The sequence below is a fragment of the Globicephala melas genome, chromosome 9, assembly GCF_963455315.2.
Source record: "Globicephala melas chromosome 9, mGloMel1.2, whole genome shotgun sequence".
NCBI lineage: Eukaryota > Metazoa > Chordata > Mammalia > Artiodactyla > Delphinidae > Globicephala > Globicephala melas.
Genome location: NC_083322.1, coordinates 54,176,084 through 54,200,723, shown reverse-complemented (window position 1 = coordinate 54,200,723; position 24,640 = coordinate 54,176,084). Strand labels below are relative to the sequence as shown.

Below are 24,640 nucleotides of genomic sequence, written 5' to 3'. Positions count from 1 at the left end.
ACAGAGAAACAGAGAGGAGATGAAGTAGCAGGTAAAAACCAACCAGACCAAACAAATGAAGAGGAAATCGGCAGTCTACCTGAAAAAGAATTCAGAGTAATCATAGTAAAGATGATCCATAATCATGGAAATAGAACAGAAAAGATACAAGAAATGTTTAACAAGGACCCAGAAGAACAAACGAGCAAACAATGATGAACAACACAATAAATTAAATTAAAAATTCTGTAGAAGGAATCAATAGCAGAATAACTGAGGCAGAAGAAAGAATGAGTGATCTCGAATATAAAATAGTGGAAATAACCACTGCAGAGCAGAATAAAGGAAAAAGAATGAAAAGAATTGAGGACAGTCTCAGAGACCTCTGGGACATTAAACTCACCAACATTCGAATTATAGGGGTCCCAGAAGAAGAAGAGAAAAAGAAAGGGACTGACAAAATATTTGAAGAGATCATAGTTGAAAACTTCCCTAATATGAGAAAGGAAACAGTAAGTCAAGTCCAGGAAGCACAGACAGTGCCATACAGGATAAATCCAAGGAGAAACATGCCAAGACACATGTTAATCAAACTATCAAAAATTAAATACAAAGAAAAGGTATCAAAAGCAGCAAGGGAAAAACAACAAATAACACTCAAGGGAATCCCCACAACAGGTGATCTTTCGGCAGAAACTCTGCAAGCCAGAAGGGAGTGGCAGGACATATTGAAAGTGATGAAAGGGAAAAACCTACAACCAAGATTACTCTACCCAGCAAGGGTCTCATTCATATTCGATGGAGAATTTAAAAGCTTTACAGACAAGCAAAAGCTAACAGAATTCAGCACCACGAAACCAGCTTTACAACAAATGCTATAGGAACTTCTCTAGGTAGGAAACACAAGAGAAAGAAAAGACCTCCAATAACAAGCCCAAAACAATTAAGAAAATGGTAATGGGAACATACATATTGATAATTACCTCAAATGTAAATGGATTAAATGCTCCAAAGATATAGACTGGCTGATGAATACAAAAACAAGACCTGTATATATGCTGTCTACAAGAGACCCAATTCAGACCTAGGGACACATACAGACTGAAAGTGAGAGGATGAAAAAGATGTTCCATGCAAATGGAAATCAAAAGAAAGCTGCAGTAGCAATTCTCATATCAGACAAAACAGACTTTAAAACAAAGACTATTACAAGAGACAAAGAAGGACACTACATAATGATCAAGGGATCATTCCAAGAAGATATAACAATTGTAAATATTTATGTACCCAACATAGGAGCACCACAACAGATAAGGCAGATGCCAACAGCCACAAAAGGGGAAATCGACACTATCACAATCATAGTAGGGGACTTTAACACCCCACCTTCACCAATGGACAGATCATCCAAAAATGAAAATAAATAAGGAAACACAAGCTTTAAATGATACATTAAAGAATATGGACTTAAATGATATTGAAAGGACATTCCATGCAAAAACAACAGAATACACTTTCTTCTCAAGTGTTCATGGAACCTTCACCAGGATACACCATATCTTGAGTCACAAATCAAGCCTCGGTAAATATAAGAAAATTGAAATTGTATCAAGTGTCTTTTCGACCACAATAGTATGAGAGTACATATCATTTACAGGAAAAAAAACCTGTAAAAAATACAAATACATGGAGGCTAAACAATACACTACTAAATAACCACGAGATCACTGAAAAAATCAAAGTGGAAATCAAAAAATTCCTAGAGACAAACAACAATGAAAACACGACAACCCAAAACCTATGGGATGCAGCAAAAGCCGTTCTAAGAGGGAAGTTTATAGCAATACAAGCCTACATCAAGAAACAAGAAAATTCTAAAATAAACATCCTAAACTTACACCTAAAGCAATTAGAGAAAGAAGAACAAAAAAACCCCAAAGTTAGCAGAAGGAAAGAAATCATAAAGATCACATCAGAAATAAACGAAAAAGAAATGAAGGAAACAACAGCAATGATCAGTAAAACTAAAAGCTAGTTGTTTGAGAATATAAACAAAATTGATAAACCATTAGCCAGACTCATCAAGAAAAAAGGGGAGAAGACTCAAATCACTAGAATAATAAATGAAAAAGGAGAAGTAACAACCGACACTGCAGAAATGGAAAGGATCATAAGAGATTACTACAAGCAACTCTATGCCAATTAAATGGACAACCTGGAAGAAATGGACAAATTCTTAGAAAAGCACAACCTTCTGACACTGAACCAGGAAGAAATAGAAAATATAAACAGACCAATCACAAGCACTGAAATTGAAACTGTGATTAAAAATCTTCACACAGGGCTTCCCTGGTGGCACAGTGGTTGAGAGTCGTCCTGCCAATGCAGGGAACATGGTTCGTGCCCCGATCTGGGAAGATCCCACATGCCGCGGAGCGGCTAGGCCAGTGAGCCATGGCCGCTAAGCCTGCGCGTCCAGAGCCTGTGCTCCGCAACGGGAGAGGCCACAACAGTGAGAGGCCCGTGTACCACAAAGAAAAAGTCTTCAAACAAACAAAAGCCCAGGAGCAGATGGCTTCACAGGCGAATTCTAACAAACATTTAGAGAAGAGCTAACACCTATCCTTCTCCAACTCTTCCAAAATATAGCAGAGGGAGGAAAACTCCCAAACTCATTCTACGAGGCCACCATCACCCTGATACCAAAACCAGACAAAGATGTCACAAAGAAAGAAGACTACAGGCGAATATCACTGATGAACATAGATGCTAAAATCCTCAACAAAATACTAGCAAACAGAATCCAACAGCACATTATACGGATCATACACCATGATCAAGTGGGGTTTATTCCAGGAATGCAAGGATTCTTCAATATACGCAAATCAATCAACGTGATACACCATATTAACAAATTGAAGGAGAAAAACCATATAATCATCTCAATAGATGCAGAAAAAGCTTTCCACAAAATTCAACACCCATTAATGATAAAAACCCTGCAGAAAGTAGGCATAGAGGGAACTTACCTCAACATAATAAAGCCCACATATGACAAACCCACAGCCAACATTGTTCTCAATAGTGAAAAACTGAAAGCATTTCCACTAAGATCAGGAAAAAGACAAGGTTGCCCACTCTCACCACTATTATTCAACATAGTTTTGGAAGTTTTAGCCACAGCAATCAGAGAAGAAAAAGAAATAAAAGGAATCCAAATCGGAAAAGAAGTGAAGCTGTCACTGTTTGCAGATGACATGATACTATACAAAGAGAATCCTAAAGATGCTACTACCAGAAAACTACTAGAGCTAATCAATGAATTTGGTAAAGTAGCAGGATTCAAAATTAATGCACAGAAATCTCTTGCATTCCTATACACTAATGATGAAAAATATGAAAGAGAAATTAAGGAAACACTTCCATTTACCATTGCAACAAAAAGAATAAAATACCTGGGAATAAAGCTACCTAAGGAGACAAAAGACCTGTATGCTGAAAATTGTAAGACACTGATAAAGAAATTAAAGATGAAACAAACAGATGGAGAGATACACCATGTTCTTAGATTGGAAGAATCAACATTATGAAAATGACTATACTACCCAAAGCGATCTACAGATTCAATGCAATCCCTATCAAACTACCAATAGCATTTTTCACGGAAATAGGAGAAGAAAACTGCACAATTTGTATGGAAACATGAAAGACTCCAAATAGCCAAAGCAATCTTGAGAAAGAGAAACGGAGCAGGAAGAATCAGGCTCCCAGATTTCAGACTATACTACAAAGCTACAGTAATCAAGACAGTATGGTACTGGCACAAAAACAGAAATATAGATCAATGCAACAGGATAGAAAGCCCAGAAATAAACCCATGCACCTATGGTCACCTTATTTGTATTAAAGGAGGCAAGAATATACAATGGAGAAAAGACAGCCTCTTCAATAAGTGGTGCTGGGAAAACTGGACAGCTACATGTAAAAGAATGAAATTAGAACACTCCCTAACACCATACACAAAAATAAACTCAAAATTGATTAGAGACCTAAATGTAAGGCCAGACACTATAAAACTCTTAGAGGAAAACATAGTCAGAACACTCTATGACATAAATCACAGCAAGATCCTTCTTGACCCACCTCCTAGAGAAATGGAAATAAAAACAAAAATAAATAAATGGAACCTAATGAAACTTAAAACCTTTTGCACAGTGAAGGAAACCATAAATAAGATGAAAAGACAACCCTCAGAATGGGAGAAAATATTTGTAAATGAAGAAAGTGTAAAAGGATTAATCACCAAAATTTATAAGCAGCTTATGCAGCTCAATATTAAAAGAACAAACAATCCAATCTAAAAATGGGCAGAAGACCTTAATAGACATTTCTCCGAAGAAGACATACAGATGGCCAACAAACACATGAAAGAATGCTCAACATCACTAATCATTAGAAAAATGCAAATCAAAACTACAATGAGGTATCACCTAACACCAGTCAGAATGGCCATCACCAAAAAATCTACAAAGAATAAATTCTGGAGAGAGTGTGGAGAAAAGGGAAAACTCTTGCACTGTTGGTAGGACATACATTGATACAGCCACTATGGAGAACAGTATGGAGGTTCCTTAAAAAACTAAAAATAGAACTACCATATGACCCAGCAATCCCACTACTGGGCATATACCCTGAGAAAACCATAATTCAAAAAGAGTCATGTACCACAATGTTCATTGCAGCTTTATGTACAATAGCGAGGGCATGGAAGCCACCTAAGTGTTCACTGACAGATGAAGGATAAAGAAGATGTGGCATATACATACAATGGAATATTACTCAGCAATAAAAAGAAACGAAATTGAGTTATTTGTAGTGAGTTGGATTGACCTAAAGTCTGTCATACAGAGGGAAGGAAGTCAGAAAGAGAAAAACAAACACCGTATGCTAACATATATATGGAATCTAAAAAAAAAAGGAAAAAAATGGTTCTAAAGAACCTAGGGGCAGGACAGGAATAAAGATGCAGATGTAGAGAATGGACTTGAGGACACGGGGAGGGAGAAGGGTAAGCTGGGATGATGTGAGAGAGTGGCATGAACTTATACATACTACAAATGTAAAATAGATAGCTAGTGGGAAGCAGCCGCATAGCACAGGGAGATCAGCTCGGTGCTTTGTGACCATCTAGAGGGGTTGGATCGGGAGAGTGGGAGCGAGATGCAAGACTGAGGAGATATGCGGATATATGGATATGTATAGCTGATTCACTTTGTTATAAAGCAGAAACTAACACACTGCTGTAAAGCAATTATACTCCAATAAAGATCTTTAAAAAAAAAGAAAGTATACATGCACCACAATGTTCATTGTAGCACTATTTACTGTAGCTAAGACGTGGAAACAACCTAAATGTCCACTGACAGAGGAATGGATAAAGAAGATATGGCACATATATACAATGGAATATTACTCAGCCATAAAAAGAATAGAATAATGCCATTTGCAGCAACGCAGATGCAACTAGAGATTATTATACTAAGTGAAGTAAATCAGGAAAAGAAAGACAAATATCATATGATATCACTTACATGTGAAATCTAAAATATTACACAAATGAACTTATTTACAAAACAAAAACAGACTCACAGACATAGAGAACAGACTTTTGGTTGCCAAGGAGGAGGGGGTTGGGGGATAGATGGTCTGCGAGTTTGGGATTAGCAGATCCAAACTATTATATATAGAACGGATAAACAAGGTCCTACTGTAAAGCACAGGGAACTATATTCAATATCCTGTTTTAAACCATAATGGAAAAGAATATGAAAAAGAATGTATATATATGTATAACTGAATCACTTTGTGTACAGTAGAAATTAACACAACATTGTAAATCAACTATACTTCAATGAAATAAATTTTTAAAAAATAAAGTCCATTTAAATGGAGGAAAAGCACAGGTATGTTAACATACCTGGGAAAAGTTACATTATGATAACACAAAACAGAAAGAACGATATAATGAAATGTCATCAACATCCCTTTTGAATCCAAGAAAACTTCTGAATGGATGAGCGGGGATATTAAACAAGATTTAAATAATGACGCTAAGTGATATTTCATGATCCTAGAGAAGACAATTTGAAGTATCAACACTCCTTTTCAAAAGGGTTACTACATCTTTAAAATAATGAGTCATGGGGATTAACTTTAATTCACATGTTAATCAAATTATTTCTAACATGGAATGTTGATAATGTATTTGATACATTTTAAGACATGTACATTTTGATTTGGAATTTTAATGAAGCCCAGAAAAATTAGGTAGAAAAACAGCCCTTTCTTTGGTTCATATTGTAGCACAAATTATTATAAAAATATTCTTCAGTTTTCAGAGCTTCATGAAAGCAACTGCCTAAACTTTGCATTAAAACTGCTTATGTTAAAATTCAAAGGACCTTTCTAAAAGTAGATTGATACCTCACGTTAGACAATAAAGATATTTTTGCTAATAGAAATTATATTCTAAACCAAATATACAGTAAAGTTGAATCCTACCAGTCAAAGCATGGTTAGTTATATCTAACATTTAATTTATAACTATGGCTTCAATGGTGAATTTTATAGGCTAACGATAAAAAATAGTTAAAGGTTTGTAATTTGGGGACTAACAGGCTTTTATTCAGAGACTTTATATTTATCACACAGACAGACTCTACTCTGCATCTGAAAGCAGTTGGTTTCTTTCTGTTTTCTACTATTCCCTACATGAATTCTGAGAGACACATTACAAACAAACCCTGCACTCACCATGGCCTCTGCAGTTACATCTCTGGTGTGTTCTGCAAATTAATCTAAAATGTGATTTACAATAACTCCTTTTTCAAATTAAGACAAGGAACAGCCTGGAGGAGGAAACTACCAACATTAGGAAGGTAACATTTTAGACCTCTGGTGGGAAAGAGACCTGTGTAATTTTACTTGATTAAAACCACAGAGCTGTTTAACTTGGTTCCTACATTAGGAAAGCCAGTAAAATAAGCCAAGACCTTAAATGCTTACATTACAGAGTTTGCACTGTCTCTTTTTTTCAGGGGCAAATTTAACCCAGCTGTCTTTCCATGTAGCAAGGCCCTGACCCCTAAAAATAGCAGAAGAATGGCTGGAAAATGTGGGTGACACAATCATCAACATCTTGCAAGAACTGCAGAAAGCTGCAATTCTACAGACTCATCTATTTTGTTTTCATCTCATTTACATGGAAAAATACCTTTAAGTTTTCATACTATCATGCTGCAAATGAACATTAACTTCTTGGTGAGCTTATTTATGCATTTACTTGTCACACTACGATAATTTTCTTTTAATGTGATCTCAACACATATCATAAAAGTGTGGCTCTCATCTACTTGAATTTCTAGAAGCCAGAATAAAAAAATTAGACCATAGAAAGGGATGGTATAGCCTTGATTATGGATTCAACTGACTGATTTTTATCCAACAGTGAATATCTGATCATTAGAAAATAAGTTAATAATTTCAGAAATGTACAACATAAAAAAACAACTCTGAGAAGAATCTTAGAAAGTATCTGTTCAATGCACTTATTTTTTAGTTGAGGAGTATAAGCTCAGAGGGGATAAATGACTTCCTAAAAGTCATAAGCTAGTTATAGACAGAGCCAGGTCTCCTAATTCAAGGCTCAACACACTGATTTCAACAATAGTACAACCAGACAATCATTTAAGGTCTGCAAAGTAGGAACTTCAAATCTTATACAACTTTTCTACATGTTTACGTTCACTCAGTGATATTTATTTCTGCAGCTTTAGGCTATAAATATAATACCAAGCAGATATGTAGAGCCAATGTATAATAGCCTCAAAGCAATCCTGAGGCTCCAACGCCATCTGAAGTCATCTAATTCCATCTGCACTCTTGACTATGCCAGGACACGCCAGCACTGATGAAGAGAAAATTAATTTGTAAACTGTTGGTTTGCTAAAGCGAATCAAGCAGAAATTAGTAAATTCACTAGTAATTAGTAAATTAGTGGGTCTTAGTCTTTACATTAATACTCAATTTTGTTATGCATATTGTTTCTTCATTCAACCAATATTTACTGAGCATCTCCTATGATCTAAACATAGCACAGACAACAGTGAGCAAGACAGGACCTCCCTGGTGGCCCAGTGGCTGAGACTCTGCGCTCCCAATGCAGAGGGCCTGGGTTCCATCCCTGGTCAGGGAAATAGATCCCCCATGCATACTGCAACTAAAGATCCCTCATGCTGCAATGAAGATCCCGCATGCCACAACTAAGACCCAGCACAGCCAAATAAATAAATAAATATAAGAGTGAGCAAGACAGGCCATGTCCCTGCCCTCATGGAATTTACAATCAAGTAGCAGAAGCAGAAAATTAACCAATAAACAAATGACAAAATAATTTTAGTGTGCCATAAATGCTACTGAAGAAGTTGAACTGGGTGATCATGGTGCTAAAATTCTATTTTTGGAAAGGTGGTCTTTTTGAACAGGTAACATATGATCTATGATATGTGTGATGAGAAAGAGGCAGCCACGTGAGAAGCAGGAAGAACAGTATTCCAGGCAAAGGGAAAGGCTAAGTAAGAGGCTCTGATGTGGGAATGCGTTTGGCGTTTGGTTGTACTACAGTAGGCAAGGAGGAGCAAGGTAGTGAAGACATAGGCTGGGTAAGGGATTTGAAATAGTTTTTCCCAAAAATAATGTAAACACGAACCCTTTTTTAGAAATGAGTCTAAACACTACACAATTTTATTATCTTATTATATACAGGCGGGACAAACTTCTGCATTAGGAAAGCCATAGTGATTCTAAATCATGTGTAATTTACTTATTTTTACATGCATATAGAAAACAAGTCTCAGGTAAGTGCTTAAATATGATTTTGTTTACAAGGAAAAAAAAATAGTACAGCATTTTGATCACCTGGAATTCAGAACTGCATTCCGTTTAAACATGAATGGGTCTATGGATACATTATCATCTGGTTTACCCTGTCCAGCAGGTAAAATCTCCAAAGGACTAAGGCTGAAATCACTCATTACTACTGAATTAGTCAAATGACAAAATGTTCTTTAAATTATGTGATGCATTTTTTTGGTATTAGTGCAATCTATTTTCGTAGCACGAGTGTCATATTTGTCATATGTATAAAATACATAGAATGGTTAATAATTTCCTATAATAATTAATATATAAATATATACAATGAACAATAATTTACTGGAAGATTAGGCAGGTCTGTAAGGTAAAATATCTATGTATATAAATACAAAGATCCTGGGCCACCTGAAATTGAAGGATGTGGATCAAGCATCTGAATTCCAGTTTTGTGAGCAGCTACCGTCATATAATCAAGCCTGTGAGAATTTCTAACCCTCTCTGAAACTCACGTCTCTCTCAAAAGTATAGGTTACTATACATTACTAGGTTTAAGAGACAATGAAACAAGAACTTCTAAGCGTCTGGCACACAGAATAAACTCAATAAATTTTAGTGCTTCTCCCTCCCCCCATATATTTCCTCTAATAAAAACAGTAGCATCAAAGATACAGGAATTATACTCATACAGATTTCATTTGTACCTCTGAATCAAAATTTTATGATATTTGTCACATAAGAGATAGGGGTAGGACAAAGGAACTGCTGCTAAAGCTCTTTATACATCAAACCTGAATTAAGACCTAGTGTTTCTAATTGTTCTGCTGCCTGGAACCGTCCCATTTTGACTGTCTAGCTCCTCCATCTCAGACTGTGTTTCCTTCATCTCAGACACAAACACGTGCCCAACCGCAGTAAATCACAGTTAATCGCATGTCTTAAATTAAAAGACAAAAATGATGCACAATTGGGAGAAATTGTCAGTTGGTGAATGAGTCTCCCTCATTACACTTCGTACACAGGATGCATGCCAAGTCTGTGTTCCAGGCAAGAAGATTCAGTCTATGACACTGAGGTACAACCTTTGTGCAGAGCAGTCTGGTCCAAAGAATCAAATGCTTTAAAACACGCAACGCTGTAATTGCAGCATATATGGAACATTCAATACAGGACTGTGCATAATCATGAACAATTAGAAGGAACCAAAATTCACTGATGAGGGACTCAATAAAAAGACTAGGTCTTGGCTATTAAAGGAAAAATTTATGCTGTTACAAATGATTTTTTCATATTGAATAACAGGAGAAAATGTCCATGAAATATTCTTATGTGAAAACTGCTTACAAAACAACGTTTCTTTTTTTTTTTTTTCAGGATTATATAATTGATGGAAGAAGCAAGAAAAGAGAGAGAGAAGGAGGAGAAAGACACTGGGAAAATATACAACAAAAATGTTAACATTTGTTATCTCTGAATTGGTCATACTTTCTAAATTTTCTAATTTTCTAAAAAAATCTTTCTAAGTTGTTTAAAATTACACTTGAATTTATCTCTGAATCTATTGCAAAATGTCAGTTTTAAAGATCCATAAGAATCTTTTAAGGTGAACTTACCTATTATAATAAAAACGTCATCGTAAAATTAAAAAATAATCCCCCAGTAAGCACTTAGATACAATTCTATTATTTCCTTGGTTATACAGACAAAATAAACTTTGTAAAAATGTATTCTATAAATACACAAGAAAACCATGTTCAGCAAAATTAAACGTTCAATACAATAATTTATTCCAACATATACCTTATATTAACATATTAGAAAAAAATCATTATAAATTCTTACTAATTTAATAGTAATACCGACAAACTATAAAATATGTTCACAGCAAACCCAACAGCCTTGAATTTGAGGAACTGAAAATCTTCTCTCTTCCACCCACCTACTCTCCCATTATTTTCTACACTGTAATAGAAAGACTTTACATCTAGCCACCTAGTATTATTCTGATGCTAAAACCTGACAGCAAACAACATATACACACACACAAATAAGATGAGAACAAATAAAGTTTTGCAGTATATCACCAATCATGCTAACTTTTGTTTCATTTCAATTTTAGAAGAAAAGAATATAAAAAACCCAAGAGTAGAGTCATTCCAAAGGTACTGATCAGTCTACTAACCTTGAAATAAGAAATAAACATTTCCTGCTCTCTTTTATTTCTCAGGGGCTGGGGTGGGAAAAGATAATCATATTTCGGTAAAAGCCCATATCTCAACCTCAGGCGTCTTTGTGTCCCAAGGGTAATATTTCCATTCCATTCTTAATGAAACAAATTTCTAATCAGAATATGTATTCAAAAATAATTGAGGCAATGCAATGTCAACACATCATGCTGCCATCAGCGTTCCTGGTGCTGGGAATTGACTTGGCACACTCTGGTGTGACAGGGAGTCAGGGCAGTGCAGACACATCAGACATGATGATGAAGTGAGGGGAGCCAGCAAGGACAACACAACAGCTCTGCTCCTCTTTGGGTGCTTAAGTCAGTGTTGGATGAAAGCTTCTAAGCTGTAAGAGGCCAACCTTAAAACCTTTAAGGAAGGGATGACTTTTAATGGATCCAGGCCAGGACCTCAACTTTTAAATCAGCATCAGTGTCTACTTTTATAAAGTTATTGAGAATTTTTCAAACAACAGTCACTTTCAGAAAGGTTAACACTGCCCCTAGATTTTTAAATTATTAAAATCTCAGGACAACATACACTACTGAATATATTTTGTGATGCTCTGAAACAGTTCCAAGGTTTAAATCCAGGCTTCTTCAAGTTTGACAATATATTGGTAGTTGTTGAAGCCAGGTGATGGGTAATGGGGCTCCTTATCGTATCCTTCTATTTTTGACTGTGCTTGACATTTTCATAATAGAAAATGGAAAAAATAGATTTCTTTCAATGTATTTTATATTCAAAATTTTACTGACTTTTCCTTTGGAAATATATGAGATCTGATTTGTGCTTATGATTATTTAATGCTTTAACAAGCAATGTGGATTTTTAAAAAATCTACCAAGCATGATGTTGATCATAAAAAAAATTTTTTTTTCACTCCTGAAAAAATGTTACCAGGATCTGGAATGATAGAAGAAGTGCACCTAAACAAATGCAGTGCCACCATCTGCCTGGCATTCTCACAGTGTGACAAAATAGACTGGTAATTAACTGCTTTCCTACCGAAATCTGCCAGCTTTAACTCCCCCGTGTCACTGATCAGAAGGTTCTGTGGTTTCAGGTCTCTGTGCAAAATATAACGCTGGTGGATGTAAGACAGCCCTCGCAGCAACTGAAATAAAAACAACTGAAAAAATAGGGAGACAAAAGTTAAAATCTGAACACAGACAAATGCCAGTTTCTACATACAGTCTGCCAAGTACTTGTGTTTAGTGAAAATGGGTACCCATCACTGAATTTCCTACCAAACTATTTAACCAGAATTTGCATAGGGTATGGAAATTCCTAATTCATTAAGAAGTAAATCTGAAAATTTCTAACAACCTATTATGTCAACCCAGAGTGATACCTCCTCAGCCAGAAAGATCTATAATCCAATCTGTGTTCTATAAATTAAGCACAATGTAAAGAATCATTTTTTAAATAATATTTTATTTCTTCAGGTCTAAATTGATGCTTGAGACAGAGGAAAAAAAATCTATCCAGAATATTATAAAAAGAAGCAGAATTTTTTACTAAGTTTATGTAAATGTGCATGTATTCAATTCCATAGAAATGACATAAACATGGTACCCAAGGATTCACCCATTAACATGCTTTAAGGAATGGAAAGATAAGATGATTTCAAGTAATTAAAACAAAAACAGTCACATGGTCCAATTATTACTGGATTGTAATTATATTGCTTTTGCATATATGGCCATAGAGATTAGGCTGTTGCCTAAAGACAGACAGGTACCTTCACTAATTACAGAACAGACCCACCCTAAAGGGAAAGGAAACACAGAAAACAGAGAAATCAAGAATTCAAGAGCAATGGTTTTATAAGAAATAATTTTAAGAAGTGACTGATGGCCTTCCCTGTTTAGTTTCATATTGGATCCTATCAAATGTTCCCAATTTTGATAACAAAAAATGTGAGTCACTAGGCTTTCCAATATTTATAAAAATGTTTATAAAAAAGAGACTATCTTTAAACAATTTACTTGCCAAAATAATTCTAATTGACATAGTTTTTAAAAATCAATCTCCTAAAACAAAAATAAAAACAAAAGGTTTTTTTTTTGCATGTGGGATCTTCCCTAACTAGGGCACAAACCCGTATCCCCTGCATCGGCAGGCGAACTCCCAACCACTGCGCCACCAGGGAAGCCCAAAACAAAAGGTTTTAAGTGCCATCAATACCGGAGTCTATGTAATCAGCTGGTAACAAAATGCAGTTTCAGGGAAATTTTAAATGAATTAGATGCCAAGTGTGGGCAGTATAAGGATTGCAGGATCTTCAAATGAAAAGACTGGCAACTCCTTGAGGGCCCTGGAAGCTAGCATTTCTGGAATATTTTCCAACTAACTAGGGGCTCTGAAAGCCAAGTAAATTTTTTAGAGAGTGGATACCTTGAAATAACAGTAGATGAATTCATTTCAAAATCTCTGTATGTGATAATATGCTGTGGAGCAGTGAAGGCCTCGGATCATTATTTCCAGAATCTAAGTACCAGAAACTAAAAACCTGTTCTGTGTTAGCCTGGATTAAATTACTGGCTCAAGAACCTCGGGAAGCAAATGTCTCCTGGACTCCTCTTTTCAATCCTTTCTGTGTAGCAGATGGAAAGACTTAACGCCATCACCAGCAGCTTCCAGCCTCGTTCCTCACTTCTAATACCCCCTGCATCCTGAAGCCGAAAGCTTACAATTTCTAAGAAAATCCATATCCCTTCAGTTTAGAAGGGAGAAAGGATGAGCAAATAAAGCCGCTTTGTGTTTTCAAAATCTTTTCATCAATCAATCAATCACAGAGGCAGACCACATAACAAACTTAATTTCAAAAATAAACTGATTTTGAAAAGAAAGTTTGCATTCTGCAAGGTGCCAGCAGAGACTTACCAGACTGCGATTATCTATTTAACCACAGCAACACATCTTAGTTGAACAAGCAATGACACAAAGTGCCAGCTGCCGTTCTATGCATCATAGAATACGAACTCATTTGATCTCTGTAATAATTTTAGTGGTGAAGGTACCACTATTAAATCTGTATTAGTGATGAGGAAACTGGGATCAGTTTAAGTGGCAGAGCCAGGACTCAAACCCAACAAGTTTGACTCCAAACTCCATGCCCTTAACCACTCTACTATAGGAATCTTGGCCAGAACATAAGTAGGGAGTGTTGATATAGAAGCTGCTTCCTCCAACTAACAGGATAAAGTCTGGGCATCTAACAGCATGGCCTTCGAGGCTGCTGCGCTGAGCCCTGATTCCAGCTGGGTGCCCAGGCATCATCACTCTACATTCCCTGACTCCAAGCAGTCTCACGCACGCCCATACGCAGAGCATACTGCTCTTCAGCCCTTTACCTTTGTTCTTACCTATTCTCTGACAGAAAAGCGCTGTCTCACCTTTGCCTGCTAATCTCCATGTATTTCTTAGGTCTCTCCTCAAAAACCACTCCTCCCTGGAGGCTTTCCTGACCCTAGGCCTTCCCTCTCCCTACAGGTCTGTGTGAGGGGTTCCTCCTCTGTGCTCCTGGGGCAGCCGCTACATCTGTCTATTGCAGTTATGGTATTACCCTATCTCCCTCAGACTGTGTGCCTTAACTACCTTCCTAACCTGGGTCCACAGCTGACACTCATATACCAGTAATGTGATGACTGAACAGAATTTAGGCACAGCTGGAGGAAGTAGATACAGAAATAACAGACGCCTGGAATGGGAGTCTCTAGAAGCTAAGGGTAGAAGTGGGTAGATCAAGCAGTCCCAAAGGGCTCTTCTTTTAATACCTTTACCAATTAGTGAAAATATATAATCCTCATGCTAATCCAGAAGCTATTCAAATAGGGTAGCGTATTAAAGAGGATTAAGAAAATCAGTGATAGGAAAGGATGCAACCACACACTCCAACTGAAGTTGTATACATGACAAACTAAGCCCCAAACAAGACAAGTAGAACCCCAAACATTAAGTTGGAGCCACAAACAAATTTTTAAATCTTTGATCAATGCACAAAGAACAAATCCCCACAGAATAAATTCATTCAGGATTTACTAAGTGCCAACCATGTGCCAGGTGCTGTCATGTAAGAGGGATGCAAAGATGAACAGGATATAAGATGTAGTCCCTGGACTCGAGGAACTCACAGCCCACTGGGTATGACAGACACATAAACAGACAACTACCACCTAAAGAGGTCTGCACTGTGACAGCAACGTGAACTGAGTGTACTGAAGGCACAGAGGAGGGAGGAAACTTGTCACTCTGAAAACAGAATTCATTACACATAAAATTTTAATAGGAAAACAAGCATTCACTAGATGCACAAGATGAAGTGATGCATTATATGACAAACCTCTTGCTGTTCTGAGGGAAAAAATTGAGGAGACCAAGCAAGCAGATCACTAAGAAGACAAATTAAGAAGAAATTTTTAAATAAATGAAAAGAAGACAATATATGAAATAGTAAAATGATCAATGCACCATCATAATAGTAATGGTGGCAAGGGGGCAACAGTATACTTCACTGAAACCATTAGTAAACTTGGTGTTTTAGAAATAACATTTTAATGTGTTTAACAGAAAATATACTGCTAGCTAGGGGTGGGAAGGCCACAAGGAATTAGCACTGAGTTTAATAGAATGTCCCATGGAATATTCTTTGGGAGTGTTTTGAGAAAGGCAAGTCTTGGGCATTTCTTCCTTTAGGCAAATAGGCAAGTATCTAACTTGCCCATGTAAATTTTTCAGAAAGCCACTTCACATGGTTGTTGTATAAATCACCACATAACAAGCTATATTTGATCTCTGTGAAAACCAGAGGATACTATGAAAACAAGAAGGACCACCAAAGAGGGGGCCACATGCAGAGAAAGAGTAAAAATCAGCTTTGCTACTCGCTAATAAAACTTGGTGAACATCAATGCAATCTCGGGTACTGAGAAAAAAGGAAGGGAGAGTAATACTAATTGAAGGCTTACACTCATTTAAAGGCTGTTTTAAGTAATTTTACATATATTTTATAATCCTGTATTTTTCCTTTTCTTTTAAACAAATGAGAAAACTAAAGTTCTAAAAGCATGAGAAACTTAAAGTCATCCAACCATCACACAGCACTTGTGAACTTTCCACTACACTTCATTATCTTAAATGAGGTTGATGCTTACTAAACGCATGGATGGATACAGTTATACACCCAATATAATCAAAGTGCTCTGATTAAGTGAACCCAAGTTTGTAAGCCTCAATTAGCATATTATGTAATGAGCATATGATTCCTGAATGTCTATTTTTGCTACTTAAAATCCTCTTAGAAATAAATAACATGGCAGAAGACAGCTTTATGTCCTGAAGCTGATAAACTAACATATTTTCATTTCTATCTTCTTATTTTTCTACTGTAGTAGCCATAAGGTCTTCCTAAGAATACCTTGTCCCCTCAGGATATTCTATTCAACTTTATAAAAGGAGATATCTTCAAATCCTACAGTATGATCACTGAAGAGTTATATTCTAGTTCGAATATGTTCACTTTTTGCAATAAGAATCCCCATGGGAAAATGCCTTAAATAGCAACGATACGATGAACAGGGACACTTCTACCAGCAGCAGATCTATCTATAGCCACGTTGTCTTGCCATCCCCCGCAGAAAGCAGCTCATATTCTCAGGGCCATGGCATATACTTCTTGGGAATATCCTTTAATACTCCTTCTATTCCCTTCTGAAACTCTTTAGACTTTAAGTAGGTAAAGAATATGAAGATAAGGCTTTTTATCAAAACATTTAGAGCAAGCTGGTAAAAAGCACACACACACATCATTGGACTTAATGTATTTGTTACTCAAAAGAATTATTGCCACTTGCAGTGAGCAACAAATTTTATACTCCTCCACCCCCGTCAAAGTCTAAAGATGTATGATCAGATGCTCTTTGTCTCAATGCTTACAGTCATGAGATTCCATGAATGGTCTGAAATCCAGGCATTATTTAATAAATGTGGTTCCATTTAATATGAGACTAAGCACAGTGAACATCTTGCAGATTTTCCAGGCTTGGGTCAACTATCTTCAAGGGATGTCCACGGTCTCTTAGGGCTTATTAGAGTGATTAGCAATGCAACCTATGCCTTATGGCACAGCAGCAATTCTTACAAAGAGAGTTAGTTAAGCTACTTTTCTGTCACCTGGGGACCAAGTTTAAATCTTTGTATCTTAGGTTTTTCACCTTAAAAATGAGATTGTCTCAGATGCCCTTAATATTCATTCATGCTGTAAAACTGTATCCTTTCATTTTATGAATAACAGAAATAGAAGGGACTCTACAAATTGAGCAGCTGTAATAACCGCCATTTACTAAACACCAGTAAATTAATCCTTCCAACACTTCTGCTAGGCAGATACTATTATCTTTATTTCACAGATAGAGAAATAAAGGCTCAGAGAAACTAAATGAATTGGGAAAAGGGACCCACAGCAAGTGTAGTAGAGGTAGTAGAGACAGTTCCCATTTTTGTCTTGCTCTGACACCCACAATTTAAAATACTGCTACCCAAAAACCATGTATACTATTTGATTAAAGTAGTTACACATTGTGTGGATCCAAGGCTAGAAAATGTGACATTGGCAAATAAACCAAAGTTGTACATGGCTAATACATGCTTCAAATAATATGCTCCATGTTTAGCACCACATCATTTAAAAATCCACAGGATGCACAAACATTAAATTACTCATGCATCAAACTTTCTAGAAATGAAAAATAATTAGAAAATTTGAGTCCTCAAAATATCTACTGAATGTAAAAATACATTAAAATATGCATCAGATAATGATTTTACTGCAATACTAGGTCTTCTTCAACTTTCAAAAGAATGATTCATTCCATTTAGTTGAGTTTCAAATTTGCAAATACCTAATGCAAATATCAAATCATAATTTGTAATACAATGTACATAATACATTCCCAAATAGTTTATATTTTACAAAACATCATTGCAATTTTATGTGTTGAATTTTTTCAAAAGAATACTAAGAAGGTTATATGGAGATATAAGGGAGATAGAAATAAAAGCCCAGATAGTAAAACATTATGGTATAATTTATTTGTCCCTTTGGACACACTTGACAGTATTAAGTGTGCTACTGGGATAGTGTAAGACACAAACATTCATGACAGGGCATCAGGTCATAGATGTGTCCTTTTTTGCCCTGTACTACAGATAGATCTGGGTCTTAGAAAATCTGAGTAGTAAGGACAGTTTGTCTTGCCACGTTTTGCCCTTTTTGAGTTCTTTCATTTAACTTTCTGCTTCTTCATTCTACTCCCTCATAAGTCTTAGATATGGAACAAGTTCCACCATTTCTAAATAATGTAACAAAAATTTAATTTTCAATTTCTATGTTATTTATACATTAATATTCTATTCTTAAAGATGATAACTTTCTGGAAGGGAATAACTCGAAAAATAAGAGTTTCAAATACTTGGGCAAACTCTTGGGAAAAAGCTCTTGCACGCTTTCTGTGATCCTTAAGTTGGCCTCCCATTCCGCCCTCTCCTCCTGCCTCAATACAATGGTGGATATCAACAACGTGTTGCTCTAGGCACCGAGATGCCCACAGTGAGCAAGCTGACTGGAGCCATGGGAACCAGAACTGGGATACTTACAAGGAGTCAAGTGGGGATTGTAAAACAGATCTGTGTTTTGCCATGTTCCTTGAAAGAAGCACATTAGCTTCTTTAGTATGTTAATATATTATAATAATATGTAATATTATATAATAATATACAATATATTATAATACTTAGTATACTAATACTTAGTAGATTTCCAAGTTATTAGAGTTTGTATGTATGATGAAGAAAATGGGGAGGGCTGAGGATGAGAAACTTCCATTTAATAAACTTGGTCAGCAGCCTAAAATTAGTGTTAGAAATATTCCTTAGCTGAGTAGAAACAAGATGATCAAATTTAAGCTACTGGCTTTAATAGTTGCCCAACATAATTTTCCAAGAGAAAAACTGAAACACTTATTCCAAGGAATTCTAATAATATAATAATATTAAGTATACAACTGACCTTACTGATAGGCACTTTTTGGAACCAAAAAGAAATAGCATGAAATACAAATATTTGTTCCACTTCATTTGTGAATGTATGCAACACTCCCCCAACTACAGGCCATTCTTTTTACACACAATGAAAAGGAATAAATAGAATTTAAAATGGTTTTATTGCCTAAAGTAACACCTTAAACACTATCAACATGAACTGTCTTAATATCAGTTGATAAGGCCAATGCAACTTTTTTTTTAAAATTGAGAGAGACAGATGCAGACTGAAAAACTGACAAAGGTGACGAATCTTGAGTGTAAGAGTCTTAGAGAAAGATCACTTCTGCAAGCTATACAACAGAGAAAAATATGTTTCATATGGAATGCAGTAAAGACTCTGAGTTTGATAGGTATGATCAATAAACCTCTCTCTCTCTCTGCATCTTCTTAGAGAGATCTCAAGTAACAGGGATTTATATATTAATGAGAAAATATCTATGAAATGTACTGGCTACTCACATGAAGGCTGAACTTGTCTAGGACTTTCAGAAAAATCCCTGGAAGCGTGTACATACTCTGTTACTCAGCTAATTTCCCCCCTGGGTCCTCATGTTTGTCTTGGAAAACATGCAAACAAAGGGGTCGAGTGCAAGATCCATCTTAAACGGGAGAGAGGCAAGGTGAATGGCTTGAAGCTTGAAACCCAGGAGGGTATCTGTCCTATTTCCACTGGATACCACTGCCCCTGCCCCACCAAGCTGGGTAATTCCATCTAACAAATAAAATATCACAGGGCATACTTCTAACGACTATCTGTATTTCATCAATCTTTGGGGTGATTTCTTTTCAATCTGGGTTTTAAAGCACCGCTAGGAAAGAGTGGGCTGTTCAGTTAGCTGCCTTGATTCCTTTGTCTGATTCAAATCATTAACAAGCACATCAGCAGATGATGCCAAGCATACAAAAGACATGTTCTAAACAACGGAACGCACGCCCCACATCTTAACCAGAAATTCACTACTCAGACCCTCTCTGAACATCCAACACAATATGAATTGACACATGAATTTCACTTTCTTTTACTGTTAATCCTTCACTGTCTAGATATGGAAAATCATTTTGTTATAACAAAAATAGGATGAAAAGGCTCAAAAGAAAACTGGACAGGTGCTGAGACTAGGTGTCAAATTTTTAAAACACTCTTGAATGGCTCCATGAAATAACCGTATTTCCCAAAATACAGAATAATGAAAGGTTCTATAATATTCACTGTAATGCATAGTAGGAAATCATTACCAGCTAAATGAGAGTTCTAACGCAAAATATGGAGAAAATCAGGTGTTATCTGATTTTCTATCTCAACATTAGAAAGTCTCATTCAGGAATCAATTCTCAGTGCCATCTGTATGAGACAGTCTTAATTTGGCATAACATTATTCTGACTGTTATACACCTGCTTGTTCTTGGAAAAATAGCAATTTTTCAACCTTAATAATCCTCATATCTTTTTAATTAATATAGATATTGAGATAAAAAATAAAACTCAGCTTTATGTCCAAAGAATTTCAGATACTTCAGAGAACAAGGCAGATAATTCAGAATTACATTATTTTGGATTACAGTTCTTTAAAAAAAAAGACAAATGTTTTTACAAAAAAATCTTCTAGGAAAGTCATTAAGATGACATGGCAATGAAGATAATTACATAAAAACACAGGAAGACCCAATGTCATCATGGTAATAAGATTCAAGCACCTATATTTCTGGATATGAGCTGGAGACAGCATCAATTAATCTTTCTTTTCTTTAATGAACCTTAATTTTCAGTCTCTCATGCTTATCACTTTTTAAAGAACACATGAAAAGCTGAAGAGGGAATTTAGACTGTTATGGTCATTTTTTAAAAAACTGATCAATCTGTAAGTCACTGAGAATTATAAAATGAAGAACTCCAATACAAGTCTGCCTTCAACTCAGCTATGACAGTCAAAACCCAAGAAAATTCATAGTGAATGGTTTGTAAAGGGGGCAAAAATGAACTACCTTCTGCCCAAAATTCTAACCAGTTTCCTACATACCAATTATCATGTTCTAACAATTGGCTGTTATACCTTTAATCATCATAAATATTTACAACAAGGCCAATGTCCTCAGGCTTTCGATTCAGGCTTTAAATTGTCCTCTAAGTAATTAACTGCTAAAATTACCCATTTGTCTAAAACTGATATAATACAGACCATTAGTTAATAGTGAATATTTATTTCAGAAGGCCATACTGAGAACAGACACATTTTGTAGGCAATTAAAGTAGCAAAGTGATTACAGCAATTTCGTTAACATTGACAATTTTTCTTATGAGTTTATTCCAGTGCTTACAAGGAATATACAGCATGAAAGATAAAACTTTAACAGATGTTTTGCTGGGATTTAATACAAAATTACCATAGACTAGCCTCTGCGTTACTATGAAATCATGAGTTATGTACTCTTTCAATTGTTCTTTTCTTCCCCCTCATTCTTCAGTGATGCATCACCTCTGTAACACTTGCAAGTCTACCTGATTCACAGTAAAGAACAATCGCCTCAATTCTCAGATGCGTGGCAACCCACCTTTTCACAATAAACAAGTATATATGAAATCTAAACAGATATGTACATTTTTATAATCCAAGATGAATGTTTAAAATATTTCCATATACTGTCATGCTGCATAGTGATGAAACCAAAAGTCAAAACTGTCAAATCTAGAAGCAAAAGGACTTGATCGCTATGTTTTCCTTCTGTTCACCATAATAAATATTCAGTATTTATTACATTCCTATCCTTTAATGATCTATGAACTATTTAACCAAATGCAGAGCTTCAGAGTTATTACAAGAACATGCTCTTTTAAAGATAATTGCTTATCTCACCTGGTTTTCACATCTTACATTTATAGAGAACCATTACAAGGTCTTATTTTAGCTCAACTGTTGTTGTTTTTTGTTAATCAGCATCTAGCACAGCATTATGAACAGTTGTTAACTTAGTAAATATTATTCTTACGTTCTTCATTTTGCATTCATCGATTTAAGTGACAAGAAGTATCACCACATGAAAAAAAATGTTAATCCATCACACAGAAATACCCATGGGACATCTGTCACTATGTTATAGTCAGACTTCTTTGAGAATAATTTCACCTGCAGTGCAGATCCTAAATGTAACCCTGGAGGAGTGCACTGTCTCTAAGCAGACAAAACTGTGAAGAAAAGCCAGTGCATGATTAGCTGAGTGGCCTCCCATGGAAACCAACATGGTAATGAGGGCTGTTTGCTTTCATGCACTACAATTCAGATGCCAAAACACAGGCATTAACAAGATGCATTCTATTTTTTAACTTCCCATACCCTCAGAGAAGGTATAAAAATTATCTTCAACATGAAAATGATGAAAAATCTATGTGAATGAGTACATATAAAGTCAGGTAAACAGGCTAATTACTGTAATTTAATATATGAATCATGCAATGTAAGGAAAAGAACATTGGACAAAGAATCAAAATGCTCTTTGACAAGTTCTTAATCTCAATGATTCTGATCTTTATATAAAATGTGGCAGCTGAAATGGATGACTGCTTTAGGATGCTAATCCTGGAATGAGCCTGGCTATATAGCAGAATCACTTAAAGAAGTGTTTTTCTAACTACATCAACATGTAATATTGATTACATATTACATTTTATAATATTACATATTGATCGTAATATTGTACTGTATTATAATCATGTAAATGTTATTTACAGCTGAGCCATTAAGTTTTATATGACTACTTTCTTCCCCTGCACAATAATTGTTTTTCCTGGTGTTAGTAACTATCTAGTTCTTTTGTTGGTTGGTTTGCTTGCCTTTGTTGAATTTTCTTTGTGGTTATCACTAATTCGACACCAAATTCTTCTTCCATCTTATAAATCTGCTCAAACACATTTGGTATTCTATCTAACCCTTTCATCTTCTTAGAAATCTCTCCTGGAGACTTCTGACCTGCGCCAATCAGACTGACTGGTTACCCTTTCAGCTTGATGCACAGTTGTTATCCTGGGATTCTTTTCATCATTGTCTTGAGGATATCCATCTCTCTTTTGTGGTAGCCTCTACTACCTGGTTTCCTTTTCTTTTCTGCTTTGGTTTATTCCCTGAGTTATAGTGCAGTACATCTTCAAGCAGCTTCCTGAGAAAGGATGCAAGGTATGCAAACTTTTCGACTCCTTGAACACCTGAGAATAATTATCCTACTCTCACACTTCATTGATAGTTTGTATAGAATTGTAGATTGGAAACAATTTTACATTGGAATTTTCAAGTTGTTGTCCCACTTCCATCTCCATTCCAGTGCTGCTGTTGAAGTTTAACACCACTGTAATTCTTGATCTTTAGTAGTAAACCTGTTCCCTTTCAGTAGGATCTTTCTTTGAAATCAGTGTTCTGAAAATTTGCAACAATAAATGTTATCATTTATCTATTATCATTAAATGTTATGGGCATTTAATGGACCCTCTTAATCTTGAAGTTCACATCCTTCACATCTGGAAAAAGTATAGTTTAATGTTTATTGCTTTAATGACTCCCTCCTCTCTATTTTCTCCAGTCATTCAGATGGTTGATCCCCTGGACTGGACTCTAAATTTTCTGATACCTTCTTTCTCATGTTTCAGATTTGTATTTTAAGCTCTATTTTCTGGCAAACTTGTCCAACTTTTTCTTCCATTTTTACTGTTGTTTTTAATTTCTGTCATCATATTTTGAATTTCCAAAGCTACTTCATGTCCACTAATTTCTCCTTTTTAAAAATAACATAGCATTGTGTTTTATAGATGTACTATTTTCTTTTACCTCTTGGAGAATATTATTGATAATTTTTTTGAAGTTTTCTTTCTTTCTTTCTCTGTGTAATCAATGCAAGCAACTTTGCTTCCTCTGAGTTACTTGTTTGTCAATTGGGGTCTTCATTGTAGAATCACCTAGATTCTTTAGGTCTGTTCTCTTGGACTGATCAGATTCTCCACAAAGACGCTTACAACTTTCTACCTTGAGGCATGGGTCTGATACCTGTTTTCTGAAGCACCACAGTCCAGGCCCTGTCTCTCATATATATATATATTAAAGTTTTACAGATGACTCTGCTGTGGAGCCTAGTTTGAAGACCTCTTTGATGATGACCAAAGTTTCTTGCACTTAAATATTCCAAGCACTGAGACAATCCAGTACATTTTGGCAAAACCTCAAAAAGCCAAGACGTCAATAGGTATGGGGAAATGGAAACTTATATACCAACACCTATCACTGCCTTTCAGTTATTCAGAAAGGTATAAAAAGAGGTAAATCACATCATGCACTTTTGGAGGCAAAAATGTAGTAGAGTATCAATCTGTAACCATGTGAAACAATTTCTTAGTGAGAGTAGTTCCTGCTCCATATGAC

General features: G+C 35.8%; 1 protein-coding gene across 9 annotated transcripts in view; it reads right to left on the bottom strand.

Moving 5' to 3' along the window:
• CDK14 (cyclin dependent kinase 14) overlaps window positions 1–24,640 on the bottom strand; it is a 716,216-nt gene that overhangs the window by 270,004 nt on the left and 421,572 nt on the right. For all 9 annotated transcript variants that reach the window (XM_070046334.1, XM_070046337.1, XM_070046335.1 and 6 more), the window contains one exon: window positions 12,144–12,267. In XM_070046334.1, the coding sequence (XP_069902435.1) occupies window positions 12,144–12,267 (124 nt within the window). The remainder of the gene's footprint in view (window positions 1–12,143; window positions 12,268–24,640) is intronic.